Source organism: Amphiprion ocellaris, chromosome 10, assembly GCF_022539595.1.
Source record: "Amphiprion ocellaris isolate individual 3 ecotype Okinawa chromosome 10, ASM2253959v1, whole genome shotgun sequence".
Classification (NCBI taxonomy): Eukaryota; Metazoa; Chordata; class Actinopteri; family Pomacentridae; genus Amphiprion; species Amphiprion ocellaris.
The window spans coordinates 3,375,329-3,402,097 of NC_072775.1; the positions used below are offsets into that span (position 1 = coordinate 3,375,329).

Here is a 26,769-nt window from a genome sequence, read left to right on the forward strand (position 1 = left end):
CAATAAATTTGGATGGGCTGCACAGTGGTGTAGTGGTTAGCACTTTCGCCTTGCAGCGAGAAGATCCCTGGTTCGCGTCCCGGCTTTCCCGGGATCTTTCTGCATGGAGTTTGCATGTTCTCCCTGTGCATGCGTGGGTTTTCTCCGGGTACTCCGGCTTCCTCCCACAGTCCAAAAATATGCTGAGGTTAATTGATCATTCTAAATTGCCCGTAGGTGTGAATGTGAGAGTGATTGTTTGTCTCTGTATGTAGCCCTGTGACAGACTGGTGACCTGTCTAGGGTGTCCCCTGCCTTCACCTGAGTCAGCTGGGATAGACTCCAGCCCCCTCATGACCCTAGTGAGGATTAAGCTGTGTATAGATAATGGATGGATGGATGGAATAAATTTGGATGTTTTGCGCTGCTTTTATACACACAGAGTCTGAAAGTGAGGATTATGTGATACTGAAAGAACAGTTTAACCCGTGAATAAACACAGACGCACCTCAGGAAGAGCGTGTTAGTTAGCGCAGCTTTTACTTTGAAAGGCGCTACCGGAACATGACCGTCTATTTACCTGGCATGGTGTCTGTGTCTAGCTTGACGCTGGGACTGTCCGCTGTCAGGTTCGTACATATTCATTTAAACTGACGCTTTTAGGCTAATTATCGTTTTATTTCGTTTTATTTTGAGGACAGTTACGTAGCTAGCTAGTGTTAGCATAGGTAAGAGGTTTAACCAGCTGGCATGTCGGTGTTTGGTGGCGTTTTGAGACGTTAACGTGAAAGTTTTTGTTGAAGTTGAGTGAAAATTAATAACTCGATAACTTTAGCGACTAGCAAAGATTCACCTCTGCTGACAGGTATGTTGTTGAAAAAGGTAATTATATGTATTATATGTTGCCTGTCTTGTTTTAAACCCATTCAGAGCTAAAGATGTTGACTACACAGACTGTTTATGAAGGATACAGTCCGTATTTTATATGCAGTTTATATTAAATTACAGGTATATATCATTAGCTTGTTTAGCTTCTTGCTACTGTACCTTCATGTATGTTGAACTGAGAGCTCATCAAGCTCTGTTTGTTGCTGTGAGGACTGACTAGAACAGACTGATTGTGGTTTGCAGTGATCCATGCAACACAAACAAAACAACAACTCGTAAATTTAAACCGGTCTGGTGGGTTTCTACCTGTGACAGCATAAAGGAAAATAACATTCAGTTGGACATGACTCACTATCAGGAAGCTGTTGCAGTAATCTGTGTCGCCATCATTAGCAGTATGACTGTAATCTTCATGTAAACACTTCACCAATGTGACCTGGTGAGTCATGGTTTGAGGACACTGCCCGTCAAAGTAAAGGTCACGTAGAAAAAGTTAGTCCAAACCTGTGCAATGACACCTAAATGTGAGTTGATTCAAAAGTGGATCACCTCTCAATAACTGCAATTTGTCAAAGTTGAAAACAAGAGCATTTCCTCTTTTTAAAATCCGCTTTTATAGATGTGAGGTTCACTTTCAGCTTTTATTAGTTTTAGTGTTTTTTTTCAGTATTCTGTCCTGTTTATTTTAGATGTTCTCTTGTTTTATTTTACTTTTAGCTACCTGGTTCTTTGGTGTGATGTCGTCTCTCTAATTCTTTAACCCTCCTGTTGTCCTCATTTACGGACACCAAAAAATATTGTTTCCTTGTCTGAAAAAAAAAAAAAAAAATCCAAAAATTCAGCAAAAAATTCCCCAAATTTCTGAAAATTTGCAAAACCTTCAGGAAGAAAATTCCAATAATTCCTTAAAAGTTTCCCTTAAAAGTTTTATTTAAAAAAAAAAATCTCCCAAATTTGGCAAGAAAATTCTTGTAAATATTTTCAAAAAATGAGTAAAAATCTTCAAAAAAAATCCTAAACATATCTAAAGTGATTACATGTATATCAGTAGAACTTCTGATATTTTTTTAAGAACATTCACAAAAAATCAACCAAGATTTTTTTGTGAATGTTCTAAAGAAACATTTTCAACATTTCTTTTTTCCACCAAAAAACGTTGAAAGATTTCCCAAAAATGTTGAAAATGTGGACGTCAGAAGTTTCACTGTGAAAATGTGTTTTTCTTCACATTTTCAAACTTTAAAACAGGTCAGTTTTGACCTGCAGGATGACACGAGGGTTAATTCTCTATTTTGTTTACTTTTAAATTTAACCCTCAATCTTGTTCTTTAATTTTCAAACTGCCTAGTTCCCTCGTTTGTAGCTGATTATTTATTTAATGTATTGTCATTTTTACTATTTATTTTTAATTGCTCTGACTTGTCTCCTATAGCTTGTTTGTCTTTGTGTTTGCATGCTTTAACTGTCAAAGCAGTTTGTGAATGCTGTTCGTAAGGGTGCTATATAGAATTCAATTCAATTCAATTCAAATAACTTTATTTGTCCTCAAGGGGCAATTTAAAAGAGCATACAAGCAGCTTAAAAAAGGACAATGAAGCAAGGCACACAATTGCACACAAAAAGACAAAACAACATTCACAAGAACATTTGAGGTGCTTGTAATCTAAATATAAAGTTATGTTATTATTATTATGTCTCCATCATGGCTCCACGTGAAAAACTAAACTCGGACTGAACCTGGGTGCTTTTTCATAAATAAAATCTCCTTCTCTCTCAGGGTCAGAAAGAAATTAGTGACAGAGACTTTCTGGCCCATAATTGATTATGGAAATTTTTCGAGTGCTTCGCCCGAATGCCTCCAGTCCTTGGACACTGTTTTTCACTTGTCTCACCCACCACTGTGAATTATATTTTAAATCAGACTTGCCTTCTATGAGTGCACGCAGATACACAATTTCTAAGGCTCTTTTAGACATAATTCCTCCCTATTTGTGCACTTTATTACAAAGAACAATCAGCTGCAATGCCTTCCATTCCTGCACTACTCTTGTTTTATCTGTTCCTCATGTGAAGACTGAATTTGGAAAAAGAGCTTTCAGCTTTGCCGTCCCCTCGGCACTGAATACTTGAACTGAAACTGTCTGAAATTATTCCGTTCTATCCTGAGGGATAGACAGCGTGAGACCATTGAACAGTGGCTGTGTTTTTAAATCTTAAATCGCTGTTTGTTGTCTGTGCTACAGCTCCCACACTTTTTATTGTAAAACACTTTTGCATCTTCAAACTTGTATGTTTTTTGTATGTTTTCTTATACTGTCACCTCCTTGTAATTGTTTTTAGGATGTGTGCTTGACTTGGTAGAGGGGATGTCAGTGGAAATTAGAGTTTCTGCGACAGCTCAGACAGCGTGAACCTTTATTAACAGCATCCTTTGCTCGCTGTTCAGCGCAAAACTGCAAGAATAAACTTTACCAAACCACATGAGAGGAAGCCTGTCAGGAAAATGCTTCAGTGGAGTCCTGACTTCTCCAAATTAATCTTTAAGAAACAAAACTGAATGCATTGTGTTTGGAGGTACTGATACTGATCTATCAAGTTTTGATTCAATGACTTTGAGACCTGCGGTCCAAAATTTTGGGGTGATATTTGACAGAGACTGTTGTCAGAGCAAGTTTCTTTCAGTTGCGCCTTTTAACCAAAGTCAAGCCTTTTTTAAACTGTACCAACCTTGAAAAAGCTTTTCATGCTTTTATCAGTTCAAGACTGGACTGCTGCAACGTACTTTATATTGGCATCTCCCAGTCGTCCATCTGCTGCCTGCAACTCGTACAAAATCCTGCAAAAAAAACCCAGACGTGAGCTCATCACCCCGGTCCTTTACGCTCTCCACTGGCTTCCAGTCCAGCCCAGAATTCTTTTTAAACTTTTATTGTTTGTTTTTAATGCTCTTAACGGTTTTGCTCCCTTTTATTTATCTGAGCTTTTAACTTTCAAGGACCAAGAAAGAGCTCTGAGGTTGTCCGATCAGTGACTGCTTGAAGTACCCAGGTCTAAATACAAACATTAGGGTGACTGGGCGTTCTCTGTAGAAACCCAGGCTCTGGAACAAGGTGTATTACTTTTAATACGTAATATCTCAAATTTAAAAAGTCAGATATCTAAGAGTCTTAAACTTAAATTTTCTCCTAATTTTTTTAATTGTTTCAGTCTGCAACAGATGGCTTCTGTTGTTTACTGCACATTATTAGCAACCCTAAAATTTATAATCCTGTTCAGGTGAAATTATATACTGTATATTACATCATGGGATTTGAGATGTGCGTGTTGATAACTCTTCATCTTTAAAAACTCTTCTCTCAGCTTTGACGATGACTTCCAGAGTGTTTGGTGATCTGGAGGATGAGGAGGAGGAGGAGGAGGAAGAAGAGAGGATCAACCCGACCGAGGTGAAGATGAGTCAGATCGTGATGCCGTGTCACAGCAACCATCGGCAGGAGCTCAGCGTGGGACAGCTGCTCAAATGGATGGACTCCACCGCCTGCCTCTCTGGTGAGGTTTGTGTGTGTTGAAATGCCTTTTATTTTGTTTGTCAGCATTCAGAGTACGCCTTAAAGCCAAGCCAGACAGAAAGTGACTGATCTCTGTGTCATGTGGTCAGCTGAGAGGCACGCTGGAAGTCCCTGCGTCACCGCTTCCATTGACGACATCTACTTTGAACACACAATTAGGTGAGAAGTGTGTGTGAAAGTGTGTGTGGGCAGAAGAGTTGGTCTAAATGCAGTCATTCATTTCTCTCTCTCTGCTCAGTGTGGGTCAGGTGGTGAACATCAGGGCGAAGGTCAACAGAGCCTTTAACACCAGTATGGAGGTCAGTGAAGTTACAAATAATAGAAAATATGCGCACAAAAACGTCAACATAATAGCTCACATGTGGGTCAGTTTTCACCACATTGACACAAAAGGTGCAACATGCTGGAAAATTAGTAAAATACCTGCATGTACACCACCGTTTAAAAGTCTGGGGTCAATTAGAAATGTTCCTATTTTTGAAAGAAAAGCGGTTATTTTCAATGAAAATAACATTAAATGAATGGTAAATCCAGTGTACACATTGTTAATGTGGTAAATGACTATTGTAGTTGGAAACAGCTGATTTTTAATGGAATATCTCCATAGAGGTACAGAGGAACATTTCCAGCAACCATCACTCCTGTGTTCTAATGCTACATTGTGTTAGCTAATGGTGTTGAAAGGCTCATTGATGATTAGAAAACCCTTGTGCAGTTATGTTAGCACATGGATAAAAGTGGTAGTTTTCATGGAAAACATGGAATTGCCGTGATGACCCCAAACTTTTCAACGGTAGTGTGCATTATTTGTGTATTTTTAATATATTTTACTATATTTTTAGTCTGTTTTTATTGTATTTTTACTATATTTTTGCTGTATTTTTACTACATTTTGCTGTATTTTTGCTGTATTTTTACTATATTTTTGCTGTGTTTTTCTATATTTTTACTGTATTTTTACTATATATTTCTATATTTTACTGTATCTTGACTATATTTTTGCTGTATTTTTATGATGTTTTTGCTGTATTTTTGCTGTATTTTTAAAATATTTTTCTGAATTTTATTACACTACCGTTCAAAAGTTTAGGGTCACTTAGAAACGTCCTTGTTTTTGAAAGAAAAGCAGTTTTTATCAATGAAGATCACATTAAATGAATGATAAATCCAGTGTAGACATTGTTAATGTGGTAAATGACTATTCTAGCTGGAAACGGTGGATTTTTAATGGAATATCTCCATAGGGGTACAGAGGAACATTTCCTCTGTATTGCCTGGATGACCCCAAATTTTGAATGGTAGTGCAGGTCAACTTTAACTGCGATAGAGCAACTTTAACTCATTTAAAGAAACTTAAACTGATGTAGAGCAACTTTAACTCATGTGCACAACTGTTCAAAAGTTTGGGGTCACTTAGAAATGTCCTTATTTTTGAAATAAATTGTCAGTTTAAAAGTAACATTATCCTATAATGTTTATTGGGAATTTTTGGTTTGACACTTTTGGATAATTAAACACGACCCAGGAACGCTTTTGGTGTTCCTGAAAAATGAAGCTAACAGGAGGGTTAAGAGCTAGATTCCAAAGTCGCTATTGGAAGATGTAATGGTAGACCACATAATGAGGCACAGTAAAACTTAGCTGAACACAGTCAGCAAAAAAAAAGTCCAGTTCCACTGACAACAAAGTGAAAGATTCTGGCATTTTGTCTGTAACGGGGAAACTGGGTGCGCTTGTGTAACATTGCAGTGTTTTGTACAACTTCAGCAGTATCTGCTACCTCGTCTTCAAAACGTGGCTCAGTTCTGCAAATGTGGTCAGTAAACTGTAGATTTCAGTGTTGGATGGCACTTATAACCTGTAACCAGAGGGACTATAGAGAGAGAAACATCTGCATCAGAGCAAAAGTAGAACATTTGATTTATTTTATCCATAATCTGTTCTTAAATATAATGATACCAACACTCTGAAAAATTAGGGATAATCGTTCGTTCCTAATTTCAACTGTCAGTTTATGTCTTAGATGGCTTGAACAGTTGAAAATGATTCTGTGTTACCTCATTAAGACAAATCAATGTATCTTCCTGTTTCGCTGGATTTTGGTAGATTTTTTTTTTTAATTTTCTTAAAGAAAATATTAGAAGTTCTACTGATACATATGTAATCATTTTAGATATTTTTAGGATTTTTTGGGAAGATTTGTACTCATTTTTTGAAAATATTTACAAGAATTTTCTTGCCAAATTTGGGGGATTTTTTTTAAAATATAACTTTTAAGGGAAACTTTCAAGTAATTATTGCAATTTTTCTTCCTGATGGTTTTGCAAATTTTCAGAAATTTGGAGATTTTTTTTGCAGAATTTTTGGATTTTTGTCAGACAAGGAAACTATATGTTTTGGTGCCTGTAAATGAGGACAACAGGAAGGTTAATCAGCTACTTCAGAAGCCATTACCAGTTCTAAGAGCAGATTTGACTGTTGGTCTTTTTACCATTTGTTTCAATGTGTTTTAGGTTATATATGTCTATCATGTGGTTAATACTGTGACCAAAGTAGCGCTGATTCTTGCTGTTTAAAGGCTTCTTCAACTTGTATCATCAGTAAAATAGAATGTATAGATGTTGACCGTAGATTATCTCTTGTGTTTGTCACTACAGGTGGGCATACAGGTGAGCTGCGAGGACCTGTTCACTGATCGTCACTGGAGGGTTTGTCACGCCTACGCCACCTTTGTAACGCAGCGCACAAGCACAGGGCAAAAGGTGAGGGGTGTGATATGATATGGAATACTAGAGGATGTCTGTGATAAAATAGATAAACATTTGCGATAATACTGACTGCAGTGCACAAGCAGATGGAAATCATTATCAACCCTCTGAACCAAAAGCCGTTTCTGTGCATTTCTTTTGCTCCATTAACATTTTTACTCCCTGTTGGTTCATTTTTCTCTGTAATATAAACTCCTGTGTCTCTGTTGAAAAAGCACAGCTATGACTAGATCTAGCCAGAACTCAGACATGTCTGTTGTGCAGTTTTTTGCAGCTCCATATGCTACAGATTGGCTATTAGCCCCTACAAACTAGACATTTTTACACCACTCTTCACAACAACTCCACAGATATTTTTAGCAGTTTAATTTAACAGTTTGTTTTGATTTTTCAGCCTAATACAGACGGCTCTTTGGACTACATATTGAGAGTTGACCTCACCAGATTCCAAATACCACATTTAAAATGAACTCTAGACCTTTTATCTGCTCCTTGTAAAAGAAATAATGAGGGAATAAAACATACCTGGCCGTGGGTTAGGGTTGATTTGGATGTAAATACCCCCAAATTGAAGCTGCATCTAGATTTTTTTCTTTTCAAATCCATTGTTGTGGTGTACAGAGCTGAAATACTGACAATTCTGTCAGTGTCCAAATATTTATGGACATGACCTTATCTTCCAACGACTTGCTGACAACTTGCTCCTCTGTATACCGTTTTTGAGCCATACTGCAATTATTTTGTAGATGAAGTATGTTTTGTTTTCCTCTTAATCTCTCTTGCTGTCTCCTGTCTGTTCATAGCTTGTCAGTTGTGGTGACGACAGTAGAATTTGTAGTTGTTTTTTTTTTTTTTTTTTTTTTTTACAGAATCACACATATTGAATAAAGTATGTTTAAGGAAATATCTCATATGTTAGCGTAGTTATTTTTCCAGACACGATCATAGGTCACCTATGACAGATTCATGGACCACCAGAAAGATGAAAATCCAACACCTTTTTTGATTGTTTGCTTTTACAGCTTCTGGCTCTGATCAGTGGTGTAATTTTGGTGTATTTTTTGAAGATAGCATGCCTTTCAAACCTGCTGTCGGCTTCTGGAGATCAGAGAGTTCTAGAAAACAAGAAGTTCACTGATTTCTTCTGTCAATTAACAGAAATGAATGTAAATCAAAGGTCATTCAGTGCTGTTAAGGTTTAGTCTGCATGTGTTTGTGATAAGCTCATTATGTCTCAGGTGACTCTGAAGCCCATCGTCCCTCACAGTCAGAAGGAGCAGGTGGAGTACAGCGTGGCGGCTGAGAGGAGGAGGGTCCGGATGGTGCACGATGACATTATCAAGGACTTGCTCTCCAGTGGCTCGATCCAGCAGGGTAGGTTAGACCACATGAATGTTCTCCGAGATGAAACAGATGCTGTGGACTGCTGGGAGTTTGATAGGTGGTCAGGTTGTTGACAGCAGCTCAGTGCAGTACAATAGTAGAGTATTACATGTTTAAATGCAGTGAAGCAGCAATCAAACATGAAATATGATTAAAGTCACACAGCATGCGTCATGTTGCTGAAAACAGCCAGAAACTAGTATTATATTATGATATATTTTACACTGCCTGGCCAAAAACAAAGTCTCCACCTGGATTTAACTAAGCAAACAGGTAAGATCCTTCCATTGGATAATTACTGCAGTGATGACAACTTCTTTAACTCTAGCTGATGCAGTGAGGAGCTTCTCATTTCTTAAACAACCATGTTGGAAGACATATCCTGTGGTCATGGAAAGGACGTTAATCTGTCTCAGAAGGGTCAAAATATTGGCCTGCATCAAGCAAAGAAAACAACTAAGGAGATGAAACTACTAAAATCACGATAAGAACCGTCCAATGCATCATTTAAACCTGAAGGATAGTGGAGAACCATCGTCTTTAGGAACAAACTCTTAGATGATCGTAGCAAACCAACAGTAGAGCTCACGGCTGTTTAATAGTGAAAGGAAGAACATTTCCACTTGAAGGGAACTCGAATGATTGGGACAAAACAGCTGTAGCTCTAAGAAAACCACCGATCAGTGAGGATTATCAGAAAAAAAGGCTTCAGTTTGCTAGGTAGCATAAAGATTGGACTCTGGATCAATGGAAGAAGGTCATGTGGTCTGATGAGTCCAGATTTACCCTGTTCCAGAGTGATGGGGGCATCAGGGTAAGAAGAGAGGCAGAGGCAGATGAAGTGATGAACTCATCATGGCTAGTACCTACCAGCCTGTGGGGGTTAGAGTTATGATCTGGGGTTGGTCAGGTTCAGCAACATTATGTTCCCAAAGAATGAGGTCAGTTGATACCTGAATATACTGAATGATCAGGTCTTTCCATCAGTGGAGTTTTTAATCCCTGATGGCACAGACATGTTCCAAGATGATGACGCCAGGATTCATGGGCTCACATTGAGAATGAGTGGATCAGGGAGGATGAGATGGATTGTCCTCCACAGAGTCCAGACCTCAGCCCCACTGAGGATCTCTGGGATGTTCTGGAGAAGACTTTGGTCCGACTCTCCCTTCATCAATGTAAGATGGTGGTGAAAAATTAATGCATCTCTGGACAGAAATAAATGCTGTGACATTGCAGAAGCTTATTGAAACGATGCCACAGCGAATGAGAGCTGTTCTTAGAGCTAAAGGAGATCCAATGACATATTAGAGTGTGCTTTTTTTTTTTTTTTTTTTTTTTTTTTTTTGGCCAAGCAATGTATTAAAAATACAGTCACATCAGTGAGCCACACTGTTGCACTATTAACCCTCGTGTCGTCCTACGGGTCAAAATTGACCCGTTTTAAAGTTTGAAAATGTGGAAAAAACCTATATTTTCACAGTGAAACATTTCTGGGAAATTTTTGAACATTTTTTGGTGGAAAAACAAGAAATGTTAAAAATAAACGTTTCTTTAAGAACATTCACATAAAAATCAACCAAAATCCAAATTTTGCCAAATTTGGGGGATTTAATATATATATATATATATATATATATATATATATATATATATATATATATATATATATATGGAATCACTTTAGATATTTTTAGGATTTTTTTTGGAAGATTTTTACTCATTTTTGAAAATATATACAAGAATTTTCTTGCCAAATTTGGGGGATTAAAAAAAAAAACTTGAAAGGGAAACTTTTAAGGAATTATTGGAATTTTTTTCCAGAAAATTTTCAGAAATTTGGGGAATTTTTTTGCTGAATTTTTGGATTTTTTTTTCAGACAAGGAAACAATATTTTTTGGTACCTGTAAATGAATACAACAGGAGGGTTAAAAAGCATGATGCAGTTTATTTTGCCAAAATTCCATAAATCCAGTATTATCCTATCATCAATAGCCTTAAAACAATAATATACCATAAAAATGTGCCATGTTTGATTTTTGTTCATTTATTTTTTTTACTTATTTAACAAATTATGCACCTGTTTTATGGCTTTGCTAAGATTTCTCTGCCTTTGTAAGTCTCTGTGACCGTGGATTGGCCTAGTTAATCGACATTTGAGAGTTTTTGGAGGATGGATGGCTCTTTTTTCTCCTCTAGTTGTTCCTAGTATGTATTGAACTTGGCTTTAAAGTCATGTAATCAATAAATAATAATTAAAATTCAAATGTGTGTGTGTGTCAGCCGACAGCTCGGCGGTCTCCAATAAAGTGGCAGCAGAGAAGACCAAGGTGGAGAGCGTTGAGCTGGTTCTACCTCCACATGCAAACCATCAGGTCAGCTATTTATTCATTTAACTATTTGTCTGTTAATGTCACTTTAAAGGAAATGAAGCAGCAGTTTTCAAATATTGGATAATAGTTGATGCTCCTGTTATATTCGAGTTAGACTGGGATTTTTGTCATGTCATCATCAGTAAAAGTTTTCAGAGTGAATCTAAATCCCAAGGCTTCATTTCTAACTTTACGCACAGAACAGGACATTTTATGAAGCTAATTTCTTTTTGGCTTTGGCCGCCTTAATTACATGAATAAATTGGAGATGATAGATCCAGTCAGGCTGGGAATCCAACAATGGTTTTCACTTTATTCTACATATTCAGAAGTATTCTCATATGTGTGTGCATAAAAAGACACGTCTCCATTTAAAACATTCAGGCCAAACCAAATCATAGTCCTTTATAGTTGTGATGTATTTTAACAGCTCCAGTACTCTGTGCAGCTGACTGTGCTGCTTCCATCCACTGCTGGCTCATCAGCACATTCCTGCTCCTGAACAGCCCACATTAGAGGTGTCCTGTTCACTTAAGCCGCGACTCCACAAGCATCTACTCGGCGCGGTACGGTTCGCCACTATTGTATCTGACTCGGCTCGTCTCGGTTTAGTTTTAGTTTTTCCATATAGCCTCATCGTGGGTGGAGTCGTCATAGCGCAGCGAGCCGAAAGTCCCTTAACGTCATTTGCGTGCGACACAAACGCAACATAACGGAGACGATGGTTCACCTGCTGCTCGGTCTGTAGCTTTCTGTCAGATTCAAAGTAATAGAAGAGTCGGAGAAAGCTGAGAGCGACGAGTCGGAACACTCAGGAGACACACAGGAGAGTTTGGGAGGCGATACAGCAGTATCAAGCTGAAGACAAGAGGATATGAACGAGACGACATATGAGGGTAAGCTAATGCTAGTTCGCTAGCTATCGTGTATCAGTCCTGTGAACGACCCTGTAATGGCTGCAGTTTGTCGCTATTAGGTATTAAAATATGTATGCTGTGTATGTGTTTCAGATGCTCTCTGATGAGACTTCATGGGATTTACCTGAAGCAGCAGCACATGAGCCTGCAGTGGTACAAGGTGTAGAGGAGGAGGACAGAGATGTACAGGATGCACTGATGCACTACGTGTCATGCAAAGTTATTCTTCCTCGCTATACTTCTGTTTTTCTGTCCCCGGACCGCTATTGTTTTCTTTAATGCAATTCTGACAATAAACTTTTGTACCTTTTGCAGATGTGTCTGTGTTATTGTTTTATTTGTGAAGGTTAGCAAGATTAAATGACAAATTAAACACCAAAACATTAAAACAGCTCTTTTAAGAATATTCCAGTTTGATAAATCAGTATTGCTTTGGTGTAATTCAGTCAATGGAATTATGAACCATAAAGGAGTTGTGTTTAAACATGTTAAATCCCATTAAACATAAATGCATTATTAGGGAATATAGAATTGTTTGGTTCAGACTGTTGACTCTTTTCCTACCAGTGTCTTGACAGACAAAATGAAAAGTTATGATGCAATCACATAAGTCACAAAATAGTTTATTAGTCAGCAGCAAAATCAAAACTATTTACAATGTGCAAAGTACAAACTGTGGTGGGCCTCTCCTACAGTGGAGGGCTAAAAGTAAAACTATATACAACTAAATCTCAAGTCTCTGGGAGGTGGACTCGCTGGCTGCCCACTGCCTTCCCCAGCTGCCCCAGTACACCCAGCACTGCCTGCACCAGCTGCCCCAGTACACCCAGCACTGCCTGCACCAGCTGCCCCAGTACACCCAGCACTGCCTGCACCAGCTGCCCCAGTACACCCAGCACTGCCTGCACCAGCTGCCCCAGTACACCCAGGAATGACTGGTTGAAGGCAGCATTCTGGGCCATCTCCTCCCGCTGCAAGGCCGCTTCATTCTCTCTTGCCTCGCTGAGGAGCAACCAGATGTTCTCATCATGCTGGGTGCCGGTTCCGCTCCTTCTCAGCCTGCATCTCCACAAGTACGCTTGGAAGGTCCAATTTTCTGTTGCACCTTTTCCTCTTGCCTAGACCAAAGACAGAAAAGTGATCAGAATCAGCTTTAGTAAGTACACAACATGCAAGGAATTTGGTTTCGGCTGTTGGTGTCACACTAGGAATATGGAAGAGAATAATAAAAAATAAAGAAACTATAGAAAGAGGAACAGGAAGAAAAATGAAATAGTAGCAAAATTAAATAAAACAATATATACAGAAATTTACAGCTAGCCTGGAATAAACACATTAGCAAAACGATAATTGCTATAAACACAGTAGTGCAAAAAGCAGAGGATGCTGTTCATGGTGAAAAATATACTGTACATGTCCATTGGAATACTGACTATTGTACAGGTGTGTAGGAATGGCTCAGCTGTTTATTACAGTGATGGCAGTGGGGAAGAAACTGTTTTGTGTCTGGTGATTTCTGTGTACAGGGATCTGTAGCGCCTGCCAGAGGGGAGGGGGGAGACAGTTTAATGTCCAGGGTGAGTGGGGTTTCTGATGATGTTTTCTGCAGTCCGTACTATGGGCTGTAGTCTGTTTCTGTCCTGCTGTGTGGCTGATCCAGAGGTGCACAGGACAGATTGGATGACTGCAGTGTAGAACTGGATCAACAGCTCCTGCAGCAGGCCGTGTCTCCTCAGCTGTTGTAGGAAATACATCCTCTGCTGAGCCTTTTTCAGGATGGAGTGGATGTTCGTCTCCCACTGCAGGTCCTGAGAGGTTGTAGTCCCCAGGAGCTAGAAGGACTCCACAGCTATGATGTGATGTGTTTAGCCACCCATCCATTGATTTTCAATCATGATCATGTCTTTGATTGTTTTACTTTAATAAATTTTTGGCACTCTTTACTTTAACTGAAGCACACACAGTACCTCCTCCACCACAACTAAAAACAACGTGGTGTCAACTTCATTTCATCTTGTGCACATTTTGGAGTTCCTAAGAACAGCTGTGTTTTCTTATTTCTATGTATATTTTCATTCAGTTTCACAGTTACCTAGTGACTATAAGAAGAATGGTTGCAGTACTACGTTACACCAGAAAGTAAATTAGAGTGACTTGCTTGTTAAGTCAATGGAAAAAAAATGCAGCTGCATGTGTTCTGTTTATGTGTCACTGTAGCTACATGTAGCTTTCATCAGGTGTTCCTGAGCTGCCTGCTGCACAGTTTGCATTTACACCTGTCTGAATTCTTGGTCGTTGGTCTCCCTGTTCTGATCATTGCTGCAGGCATTTACACCTGTAGTAATAATAATAATGCGAAAATCAACCATGCTCTCTGTTTACCGTGTCTTACCGGTAATAAGACGTTGCTGTTACGTTGATGTTGACAGTGTCGGTGTCCGAGCTGGTACTGGTGTCGAAGCTGGTGCTGGAGAGGAGCCGCTGCTGGTGGTGGAGAGGAGGCAGGGGGAGCTGGGGGCTCCGCGACGGAGGTGGAGTAGGCTTCGCACGTCGAAAGGGATTCTTGAACAGAAATAAACACTCACCCTAAGCACACGAAAAACACGACATTGTAACTTGTGAAAAAAATAAACCTGTACGACCACTAGCTTAGTTCGTCATGCAGACTGATGTATTAGCTTCTGAGAGCTAAACGTTAGAAACAGCAGCACGAAATACAAGCAGAGCACGGAGCTAGCGCTGATGGCTAACTAGCTAGCTTATTGTCTGCTACAGGAGACAACGTTACTTTCTAAATATACTTGTTTGCTTAAAAGAAGCTTGCCACCAATGGGATAAATGATGTAAAAGTTTCTTGAAGTCACAAAACACTCACCATTCTTGAACGTCTCCAATAATGCAGCAGCTGAGTCTCCCTCCTGTTGCTCGTTGGTGCGGTGCCAGTAAATAGCTTCCATTAAACCTCTTCCAACACCTCCTGGTTGACCCACGCCTGCCGCTGTGGTCCTTGGTGAACCAATAGTCATTTTTGAGCTTTTTCAGCTTCTCCCTACACTGCTTCTGTCCTCTTTATATACAGTCTACTGTATATGTGAGCGGCCATCCGCTCAGAGACCTCCTGATAAACTTTCTCCGTCCAGCTCCCTCTGTATTCTTTGGTCCACCACCAAAGACAGAAAAGTCTCGACCTCTTCATTCACCCACAGTACAGGTCTGGCTGTCATATTAAAATTATGAAGGCAGAGAGGTCTGTGAAGAGCAATGCACACCGTCGCTGTTTAGTTTTTTTTAAATGCCGGTTTTGTTTTCGTGCTGGAGTCGCTCTCGTGTGTCGTCACTCCCTGTCCAATCAGTGGGCTGCACTCCTGTCCAATCAGTGGCCTGCACTATGTAGACGTCACATCTCGGCTCACTTCATCTCGGTTGGAACCTCAGCCGAGAAGGTACGGAAAATCGTACCTGATACCGTGCACTAATCCATATGGAAACGCTCGCAAACAAAGACGAGCCGAGCAGCACCGCGCCGAGCGGGTGCTTGTGGAATCGCGGCTTTAGTCATGAGGGATTTGTTTTGTCCTTTCATACTTAATTGTGGGAATTTCTGGGTGGGAGTCAATGAGGCTCATCTGCCTTAGAAGGAGCGGAAAGTTGTGTATTTTCTCGTGCAAATTACATTTCTCAATTGTTGGTGTGGGTTCTGCGTATGGTTTTACAAATGAGGCCCAACGGCTTTTTGTTCATGTGTTTATTGTTGCATCACTGTCAAATGTTTTCTGTTTGTCTAAATATCAGGTGAACACATTTGGAGGACAGATCATGGCCTGGATGGTGAATGTAGCAACGATTGCTGCCAGGTACATCCACAAACATACATGTTCTTTTAATTTGATCGTGGTATATCAGGAGGATGGAACAAGGCACACACATTAAAATTACTTATTTGAATTCACTAGGGATTAGAGGTTGCACATAAACACACTCAGGATGTGATGTGTTTACTGGTGGGTGTCAGCAGCCATAACCGAGACTGAATGAGAGAATTTTTAAAAAAAGCCTCAGAGACCAAAACATGGATATTTTTAAGCCTCTCCAAATTCTATTTAAAGGCCGGCTGTGCACCAGAGAAGCAGAAACATTTTTTATAGTATGCCTACACAGATGGAGTTTTCAGTCATGAGTTTATTTATAGTGAACACACTGCAAAAACTCCAAATCTTACCAAGTCTGTTTGTCTTATTTTTAGTCAAAATGTCTCATCCCACTTAATTTAAGATAAATTCACTTAACAAGAGACATTTCAGCAGATGGAGGGATTTGTTTTAAGACAATGCATCTTAAATATCTTGTTAAGTCAAATAATCTTGAAATTATCTTATTTTGAGTGGATTTTACAAGAAAACTCAAAATAAGTTTAACCCTTGTGTCGTCCTGCAGGTCTAAATTGACCCGTTTTAAAGTTTGAAAATGTGGGAAAAAATATATTTTCACAGTGAAACTTCTGATGTCCACATTTTCAACATTTTTGGGAAATTTATGAACATTTTTGGTAGAAAAAAAGAAATGTTAAAGAAAATGTTTCTTTAAGAACATTCAGAAAAAAATCTATTTTTTAATCTATTTTTAATCTATTTTTTTCTTAAAGAAAATTAGAAGTTTTACTGATAAATATGTAATCATTTTAGATATTTTTTAGGATTTTTTTGGGAAGATTTTTACTCATTTTTTGAAAATATTTACAAGAATTTTCTTGCCATATTTGGGGGATTTTTTAAAAAATAAAACTTTTAAGGGAAACTTTTAAGGAATTATTGGAATTTTCTTCCTGAAGGTTTTGCAAATTTTCAGAAATTTGTGGAATTTTTTTGCTGAATTTTTGGATTTTTTTCAGACAAGGAAACAATATTTTTTGGTGCCGGTAAATGAAGACAACAGGAGGATTAATACATCTCAAATTAGTAGGTTACATGAAAGAAAAAATCTATTTTTGAGTGAACCACAGCTTTTTTTTAGCATATCTGGCTTATTTTAAGACACCCAAGCTTGACAATCCTGGTAAAATAGAGCTTAAAATAAGTTTTCCCAGCTAATTTTAAGATCTCAATATTCTAAATATCATATCTTATTTCAAGAAATCTTACCAAGACATTTTTCACTTGTTCTATTGGCAGATTTTTCACTTATTTCAAGGTAAAAGTTCCTTGAAATGAGTTTTTTTTTCTTGTTTTGCAAAGGGCATATTTTCCAGTGCAAAAAGAAATACAGATAAGCTTAACGAGATAACAGAATTTAACTTGTAGGTGCATGAAAAGGAACTAGAAACTTCTCTGTTTCTTGTTTTTCCGTCTTTTTGTCCACTCTGTCTCCCTCCATGCAGTCGTCTGTGTCAGGCTCATCCAACTCTTCGGACCATCGACATGTTCACTTTTAGAGGACCTTCTCAGGTCGGAGACAGACTGTTGATGAGGGCGATAGTCAACAACGCCTTCAAAAACAGGTATTCAGGATAAGTCGTAAAGATACAGAAGATTAGATTAGATAAAATGAACCGTAGGGGAGACAATGGGCCGTGATAACAGCTCGATATTCCAGAATTTCTACGACAGACTGGTGGAAACAGATCTGATGTGTCTCCTACAGCATGGAGGTGGGAGTGCGTGCAGAAGCCTACCATGAGGAGGGACCTAACCGCCACATAAACTCAGCCTTCATGACCTTTGAGGTGCTCGACGACCACGGGAAGCCATGCACGTTACCACGGATACGACCTGAACCTCTGGTGAGTTCGCCAATAGGAGACCCTGTCCCTGCAGGAACACTAAGATGGCAATCATGTCCGTGTTCTTAATCAGTAAACACTAAATACTAACTGGAAATACACAAAAATTAGCATAATTAGAGAACATGATGGCCAAATTCTGCAATAGATAGTGTTTGTGAAGCCCTAGTTAGGCTAATATGCAGAATACCGCAGAAGACAGTACAAAATTTACAATACATTTAAATAAAAATATGATTTAGTGTGAAATGTGATATCTAGTATATTTATGGGAACATTCATCAGGCAAAATAAGCCTCTTATATTGTTTAATTTCATCAGAAAGAAAACTTAGAAGCAACTTGTAGCTTTGCACACATAATAACAATAAACACCATTTTGTCAAATGGTAAAAAGCTTGTTTTACTTGTCCACCATTAAATCTGCTGATGTTAGAGGACTCCAAAGCTGGTGAAATTCAGATGCATTTATAGATGAACACTAACAGGAGGTTCCCGGGGTCCCAAAACTGGGCTTGTTTGAAGTTTTTGCTTTTTTTCCCCCATTTTCAAGCACCACTAGTTAAAATAAAATCTGCCTCTTCTGCAGCTGCCACTGAAATACTTCCTTCTGCATCCTCACCGAATTTTGTTGCTTTGGGAGTTGTGTTTTTGGAGAACCCTTAAGATGGTTTTCCAGATAAAACACGTTCTTGTGGGTGAAGATACAAAAATACAAAAACTATTTTTCAGAGCTTAGTTTTGAGTCCTAAATAATGAATTAGTGAATGTAACAGCAGCATATTATTATATATCCTGAAGTCTGTCTGAATTGGCTCAGATGGTCCGTATCCATGTTGCTGATGTGGATTTTGAAGTTGTAGCTACAGACAGTTTGGGCCACTGATGAAAGTTTCGTCTGTGTTTAACCCTCCTGCTGTCTGCATTTACGGGCATCAAAAATATTGTTTCCTTGTCTGAAAAAAATCCAAAAATTCAGCAAAAAAATTCCCCAAATATCTGAAAATTTGTAAAACCTTCAGGAAGAAAATTCCAAGAATTCCTTAAAAGCTGCCCTTAAAAGTTTTATTTAAAAAAAATCCCCCAAATTTGGCAAGAAAATTCTTGTAAATATTTTCAAAAAATGAATAAAAATCTTCCAAACAAATCCTAACAATATCTAAGGTGATTCCATATATATCAGTAGAACTTCTAATATTTTCTTTAAGAACATTGAGAAAAAAAATCAACCAAAATCCATTGAAATTTGCTGGATTTTGGTTGATTTTTTTGTGAATGTTCTTAAGAAACATTTTTAACATTTCTTTTTTTCCACCAAAAAATGTTCAAAGATTTCCCAAAAATGTTGAAAATGTGGACATCAGAAGTTTCACCGTGAAAGTATTTTTTTTCCCACATTTTCAAACTTTAAAACGGGTCAATTTTGACTCGCAGATTGACACGAGGGTTAAAGTAAATTTGGAGATATAGAATATTATTATTGTTATTATTTATTAGACAAGCCCACTTAAAACATGTGCACAGCTTGTAACGCAACTCATTGTACTTTTGTTTATTTAGTTTAGGAATGTGCAGGTGTGAAGGTTTAGCAGAACAAAGATCAGAGCTGTAAAGATAAATATCAGCCGTCGTAAACGCTTTGAAGAAGAAGTGTTAGTTTTCACTAAAGCAGCTCTAATCAGTCTTGAGTCACACTTACAGGAGATAAAGAGTACAAGTGAAAGGTGCTGTGTTTATGGGTGACTAGATTATGAGATAATGGTTTCATCAATATAAACAAAAGCAGCCAACCCAGAATTAAAGCTTCACTGCACTGATTCTACACATCAGGATCAGTTTTCTGGCCAAGAACAGTTCTGCTCAGTCGCTGAAAGCTGTTTTATATCTTATGTAAGTCAGTAGAAATTATTAATATAGCACCTTTCACAGATAAAAAAAATCAAAAAGTGCTTTACAACAACAATAAAAGAGGATAAAAACGACAATAATGATAAAGGTAATAATTTGTTAAAACAAGGGAGCGACAGCTAATGCATCAAAACAATAAATAAATAAAAATAAAAGCAGTTTCAGGTCAACCAAAAGTCTTTCGGAATAAAAATGTTTTCAGATGCCTCATAAAAGCTCCACAGGAGTCGACCGATCTCAGCTGCAGAGGAAGAACGTTCCACAGTTTTGGTGCGAGAGCTTGGAAAGCACAGTCACCACGGGTTTTATACTTGGAACGAGGGACAGGAAGTCATTTTTGTTGGCTCAACCTGAGAGGTCGGAGATATTCTGTCGTGATTGGCCACTTGAAGCCTTAAAAGTTAGCACCAGTACTTTAAAAATGAGATACAAAATAACAAAACAAGACACAAAATGACAAAAACACATAAGCATAAAAAAAGTACAGACAAACAAGAAATGCATTCATTTGGGTCTGATGTTTAATTATTAGAAAATATTACCCTTTCTCAAACAGTTTTATTTGATTATTGACTCATATTAGATGTGATCTTTGCATACGGTCAGATTTAAATGAATTGTGCAATAAGGAAGATAAGTAGGAAAAGGCTGGGAAGTCAAAGGAAGCAACAGTGTAGAGTTACATCTGGCCCATTTAAGGCAGAAAGGGATAATTTTCACAACAAAACCTTCCAGATATGTAACTTTAATACGCAGAAATGAGTTTACGGGGGGTAAAATCGATGACCAGAAAGAGAGATGTAGCCACTCCTACTGAAGACAAACCGATGCAGAATGTAAAAGCTGAACTGAGCTGTTTATTTATCCTCTTCTGTCTGTTTCTATGATTTACAGGAAGGTGAGAGGAGGTTCCAGGAGGCCATAGCCAGGAAAAAGATCAGACTGGACAGGTGAAATATCTGCCTGTTAACAGCACTTACTGGCTTATAGCTTTTTAATCTACTCGTGTGTCTCAGGGGTTGGTACAGTTTCTATGATATTTGTCTGTTTGTTTGGATTTAAAATAACAGGAGAGGTTAAAGACAACAGCCTCGCAGTGTTAATGTACCTGTGTGATTCACGTCTGTGCTTCTCATCGCTCTCCCTTTGTGTTTCAGAAAATACATAATTTCTCGTAAGCAGGCTGAGGTTCCTCTGTCTGTCCCCTGGAACCCAACAAACCAGGTGAGAGGAAGCTTCAGGCCTAAAAACACACAAATTAATGCTTATTTTGCTCCAAATAGTCACATGTTGAGAGGATTGAAACCGAGGAGAGAAAACTAGAAAGCATCTCAGAATAACGGGATGAATTGTGAGATTTTTGGCAGAACTTTGTTTACTGACCTTTGTTACATCAGTTTGGTGTCAAAACCAGATGTGGCACTGGATCCCTTCTTACCTACTGCTGGATCAAATAGTAATACAGATTTTAGTGCTTTCATTACAGATTCTGGGTAGCCGTCACCCCTCTTCCAATGACAAACCCTTAGCTCAGCTACACGACTTCTGCATTTTAATGTATGACATGCAGGATAATGAACTGAAGTATATCAGTAATGTAGCAGCAAACAACAATCTACTACAGTTGCATGTGAAGTTATTCAACCCTGTGACATGTTTGACATTCTGGCAAAATGAGCAACATTACAACTCCAGGCGACTAAATCAGATAAGAGGTAATTGTCTTGCTGGAACGTCCAACTACGCCTAAGTTTCAACTTCTTCATGGTCTTAGTGACATTCTTGGCCAAAATATCCTGGTACTTGCCTGAATCCATGGTGCCTTCGATACGCTGGAGATTCCCAGTTCCATTAGAAGCAGAACACCCCCCCAGCATCTCAGATCCACCACCATGCTTCACAGTAGGCAGGGAGTTCTTCTCCTCGTAGGCCTCATTCTTCCTGCCCCAGACGTACCTCTGATCCAAAGGACCAAAGAGTTCTAGTTTTGTCTTCCAGAACTTCTGTGGCTTTGATAGGTTGGTTTTAGGATACTGGAGACCATTTTTCTTGTGGTGTGCCTTCAGAAGCGCTGTCCGTCTGGAGGATCTGGCATTAAGACCTTCAGCATGGAGTGTGCGATGTACTCACACATGACAACAGTATTCCCTTGTAGCAGTGACCTTGTTTTATTTTGTTCAGGAGCAGTTTGTGTGTTGAGAGGAATTGCTCTAATTGTTGTTGATCAGTTGTTAACTTCAAAAAAAAAAAAGAAAGATACTGTGTAGGGTTGTTGGCAGATTTAATATTATATATAATGTGGAGAATAACAGTTAATCCAGAAGGAGAAGAGCAAATCTAACAGGTTTCATAGTGATCAGACAGTCAGGAATTCCTTTCCACTGGACAGTATTCATACTTTGTAAGTTCAAACCTGTGATTAGTTTTCCATCTCATATAAGAAAGGAAAAATCTGACCTTTGAAAGACAAAAAGCCTTTAGGGGATGTGAACATATCTTCTTAGGTAGACTTCCAGGATAATTTAACATGTGAAGAAATGATCACCTAAGAGGTCACAGTTCAGTTTGTTTTCACACAGGAAAACGGGCTACCCACACAATACTAAGCAGGGGGTTTCTTATTGCGGCTAAACGGCGCATAATAACAGGTTTTCATGGATGGTTGGTCCATCCGCTAACATTAAACCGTGTCAGAATGAAGTGAAATCCAACTTTTTAGCATGTAAAATCAGATTTGTAGCTGTCACTGGAAAGAAAACAAACAAAAAAAGACATTTGTATTAGTTCTGATGAGCTCTTGAACAAAATAATATCAGGGAAGGTATATTGCAGTGTAATGGTTCTATATGTTTGTTTCCAGGTGTATTTGAGCTACAACAACGTGTCGGCTCTGAAGATGCTGTCCGCTAGAAACAACTGGCGTCTCAGCTCTGAGAAAGACATGGTATCTTCTCTTCTCTCCCTGTTCACATGCTGTACGAGCGTTGTTTTGTCTTGTCTCGTATAAGTAGCTGAATGTTTGACGCGATTCTTTGTCCTCAGGTTCGTCTTTACACCCTGGAGCACAAATCCATGCTGAGTTTCCGGGTGCAGGCGGAGGTGGACGTTCCCGCTGACAGAGCTTTTTGTCTGCTGTCCGAGCTGAGTGACAGACCGAGCTGGGACACACACTACAAGTACTGCTTTCATAGACACACACACACATATACACACTTTGTGAAAAATCTTTTCAAGCTTGATGGTTCAGGCCGTTTGGGTTCTTAACCCTCGTGTCATCCTGAGGGTCAAACTTGACCCATTTGAAAGTTTGAAAATGTGGAAAAAAATATGTTTTCACAGTGAAACTTCTGATGTCCACATTTTTTACATTTTTGAGAAATCTTTGAACATTTTTGGTGGAAAAAAAGAAATGATAAAAATATTTCTTAAGAACATTCACATAAAAATCTACCAAAATCCAGTGAATTTCACTGGATTTTGGTTGATTTTTATGTGAATGTTCTTAAAGAAAATATTAGAAGTTTTACTGATATATATGGAATCACTTTATATATTTTTAGGATTTTTTTGGAAGATTTTTACTCATTTTTTGAAAATATTTACAAGAATTTTCTTGTCAAATTTGGGGGATTTTTAAAAAAAAATAAAACTTTAAGGGAAATTTTTAAGGAATTATTGGAATTTTCTTCCTGAAGTTTTTGCAAATTTTCAGAAATTTGTGGAATTTTTTTGTTGAATTTTTGGATTTTTTTCAGACAAGGAAACAATATTTTTTGGTGCCTGTAAATGACAACAACAGGAGAGTTAGCTTGTGTATTAAAAATGCCTTCAAAACTGTTCAAACACACCCAGTTACTTTAGAGGCTGCTTTCACTGTCCTCCAGAGGGAGTTCTTGTCCTTGTTGCCTGGGTTACCTTACCAGCATATGAAGGAAAAGGAAATGATTGACTGGATATACGAACAGTAGAAGAGCTTCATTAATCAGTATATGTTCTTTCTGAACCAGGAAATGTGAGCGGATTCACCGGGTGGATGACGACGACTTCCTCTATCGTGTGGTGACTCCATCAGTGCGTCCCGGAGCGGTGGGATCCCCGACTTCAGCAAACAGCCCAGAAGGGATTCTGCAGGATTTCATCTTGTTGGCTTCCAGAAGGAAACCGTGTGGCAGCGGGTAATGAAGGCGTCACTGATCGGTAAAGCTCGTCCAGCTCTATCCAGCAGGACTTACTGTCTCTTTCTGTTTTTATTCCTCCTCCTCAGAGATCCGTACGTTATCGCTCTGCGCTCAGTGACCCTCCCTACTCACCCTCCTACTGAGGGATTCAACAGAGGAGAGGTTCTCTGTGCTGGATTTACTATTCTGGAAACCAAACAAAACAAGTCACTGGTGAGACTCGATGTATTTTACCTGTAAACTTTTCAGTCTTAACAAACCTGACTGTGACTATTTTGTGTGTCTGTGCAGATCAGTTACTATAACCAGGCGTCTCCAGAGGTACTTCCCTACATCTCCACAGACATCGCTGGGCTGTCCTCCTCTTTTTACCACACCTTCTGCTCCTGCAGCCAATACCTGACCAGGAGAAGGCTGCAGTCCGACTCTGAGGTTCAAGACGACCGACACCAGGCCTCCGACGGTCCCACCAGTCTGTCAGAGGCCCTCCACAGCACCCAGCTATAGACGCTCAGTGGTACTTCTCAGGCCAGTTTACATCAGCGCTGTATGGAATCACAGGAGTGCCATAATAAAAGATAAATCTGTTAAAAAATATGGAAATACATGTGTAAATATAAAGAGGAATAAATAAAAAAATAAGAATAAATATGTTTAAAAAATAAGGAAATAAATGTGTAAATATAAAGAGGAATAAATTTTTAAAAAATTGAAATATCAAGGTAAATTTTCCCTTTCCCCTGTTTTTTCCTTTTTTTTTTTTCAGGTATTGACCACTCACCTGGACAGAAAGCCCCACCCAAAGCCATTTGATTGACAGCTCAGTCTGTCACATAAAAGCAATGACAAAAGGAAAAACAAAAGGAAAAAGCAACGGGAAAAAGGAAAAGCAAAGACAAAATTTACCTTTATATTTCAATATTTTTTTTATTTATTCCTCTTTATATTTACACATTTATTTCCTTATTTTTTAACAGATTTTTTAATTTTTAAAAATGTATTCCTCTTTATATTTACACATTTAGGTCCTTATTTTTTTTAACAGATTTGTCTTTTATTATGTCACTCCTGTGATTCCACAGCGCAGACATTAATCTACTGTTTATACAGGAACAAATTGCAGGTTCACAGTAGACAAAGGTGAACAATTTTTTTTTATAAAAAGGTCTTAACATAGAGTCTAACTGTAAAAGATCACAGTTAAGTGAGTAAAATAGAACTATGCCACATAACGCTCACTCTGATAGTCAACAGAATCAAGTGTAAGATGTAGACATTATGCAGAATCAGTTATTCTGTTTGTAAATCTAAGGTGCATGTTAATGTTAATGTCTTGGGTCAACACAAACACTAAGCTGACAGCAGTTAGCACGCGACTAATATGTTTTGTTGTTGTTGTTGTTGTTGTTGTTGTTGTCAGGGTCGATACTGATATCAATGATTGGTACTCAATAAATAATAATGATAATCGATGTTTGGAACACTAACAGTCAACAGTTTGGACACACTTTCTCATTCAATGATTTTAATTCAGGTATTTTCTACATTGTAGATTAATGCTGAAGACATCAAAACTGTAAGAGAATATATATGGAATTATGTCGTAAACAAAAAAGTGTTAATCTTCAGTATTAGTCTACAATGTAGAAAATGATGCTAATGAATAAAAACCAGTGAATGAGAAGGTGTGTCCAGACTGTTGACTGGTAGTGTGCATTAAACATTATGTATTAACAGCAGTGAACATTCATAACTACATTAATTAATTAATACAAATTACTGTGACTGAATCTGCACAGTATAAGTATTAGCAATGATGTCTGAAGATGCTCTACTCAGTTCACTGAGAATGATTGTTTAAGATTAATCGGTTTGTCTCCTGCTGTAACGTTTACTGTTTTTCTGTTTTATTCTTTCTTCTTTGTTGTGTCACTTTTATTTACCCCTAAAGGCTCAAATTTTAAAGCATTACTAGCGGTTGTTTTCCAGACACTAACCGAGCTGCTAGTTGCTTTTCTGATTTTTGGTGATGGCTGTGCTTCCTGTTATTTTTTTTCCAGGTTGTGTTTCTGCTGAAGAGAAACATCTGTCAGTTAGAGCACATTGTAAAATGAATCTCACTTCAGAAAGATGTTTTTGGTTCTCCAGATAGCAGCAGTTATACAGAATGCATCAAAACCAACACGTAAAATACTGGGGCATTATGGGAAACTGGGCGTGCTTGTGTGAGATAATTATGGTGTTTATTACCACTTTTAATTCCCTTCCAAGCACAACTACACTTAATAACCCTCCTGTTGTCCTCATTTATGGGCACCAAAAAATATTGTTTCCTTGTCTGAAAAAAATCCAAAAACTCTGCAAAAAAATTCCCCAAATTTCTGAAAATTTGCAAAACTTTCAGGAAGAAAATTCCAATAATTCCTTAAAAATTTCCCTTAAAAGTATTATTTAAAAAAAAAAATCCCCCAAATTTGGCAAGAAAATTTTCGTATATTATTTTCAAAAATGAGTAAAAATCTTCCAAAAAAATCCTAAAAATATCTAAAGTGATTCCATATATACCAGTAAAACTTCTAATATTTTCTTTAAGAACATTCACATAAAAATCAACCAAAATCCAGCAAATTTCGCTGGATTTTGGTTGATTTTTTGTGAGTGTTCTTAAGAAACATTTTAACATTTCTTTTTTTTCACCAAAAAATGTTCAAAGATTTCCCAAAAATGTTGAAAATGTGGATATTAGAAATTTCACTGTGATTTTTTTCCCCACATTTTCGAACTTTAAACCGGGTCAATTTTGACCCTCAGGACGACATGAGGGTTAATGTATAATAACGCACACCCCTTTGTAATGGCACTTTATCTGAGTTATTTTTATGAATAAATATGTAACGTATATAAATACAGTCATGGAAAAAATGATTAGACCACCCTTGTTTTCTTCAGTTTCTTCTTCATTTTAATGCCTGGTACCACTAAAGAATACAATGAACACGAAATAAAATGCAGCTGATTCCATCATACTTTA

At 38.1% G+C, this 26,769-nt stretch overlaps 1 protein-coding gene across 2 annotated transcripts; it reads left to right on the top strand.

Annotated features, from left to right (window-relative positions):
* Positions 1–553: 553 nt before the first annotated feature.
* On the top strand, positions 554–26,769 carry LOC111584484 (acyl-coenzyme A thioesterase 11-like). Of its 2 annotated transcripts, none has more exons than XM_055014651.1 (17): positions 554–608; positions 4,228–4,416; positions 4,526–4,595; positions 4,675–4,735; positions 7,094–7,198; positions 8,443–8,578; positions 10,872–10,963; positions 15,670–15,731; positions 17,252–17,371; positions 17,515–17,653; positions 20,455–20,510; positions 20,718–20,784; positions 22,421–22,504; positions 22,603–22,736; positions 23,568–23,735; positions 23,825–23,951; positions 24,030–26,769. In XM_055014651.1, the coding sequence occupies exons 2-17, from the start codon at positions 4,236–4,238 to the stop codon at positions 24,243–24,245; spliced, it is 1,818 nt and encodes a 605-aa protein (XP_054870626.1). In that variant the 5' UTR covers positions 554–608; positions 4,228–4,235; the 3' UTR covers positions 24,246–26,769. The 2 variants fall into 2 exon arrangements, with proteins under 2 accessions (XP_054870626.1, XP_054870625.1); XM_055014650.1 differs by lacking the exon at positions 554–608 and adding an exon at positions 615–844.

Excerpts from the sequence above, each read along its gene's own strand:
- LOC111584484 (XM_055014651.1), top strand. The coding sequence starts at position 4,236 with ATGACTTCCAGAGTGTTTGGTGATCTGGAGGATGAGGAGGAGGAGGAG. Across the intron at positions 4,736-7,093 it reads CCTTTAACACCAGTATGGAG|GTGGGCATACAGGTGAGCTG; the intron begins GTCAGTGAAGTT and ends TTGTCACTACAG. Across the intron at positions 7,199-8,442 it reads GCACAAGCACAGGGCAAAAG|GTGACTCTGAAGCCCATCGT; the intron begins GTGAGGGGTGTG and ends ATTATGTCTCAG.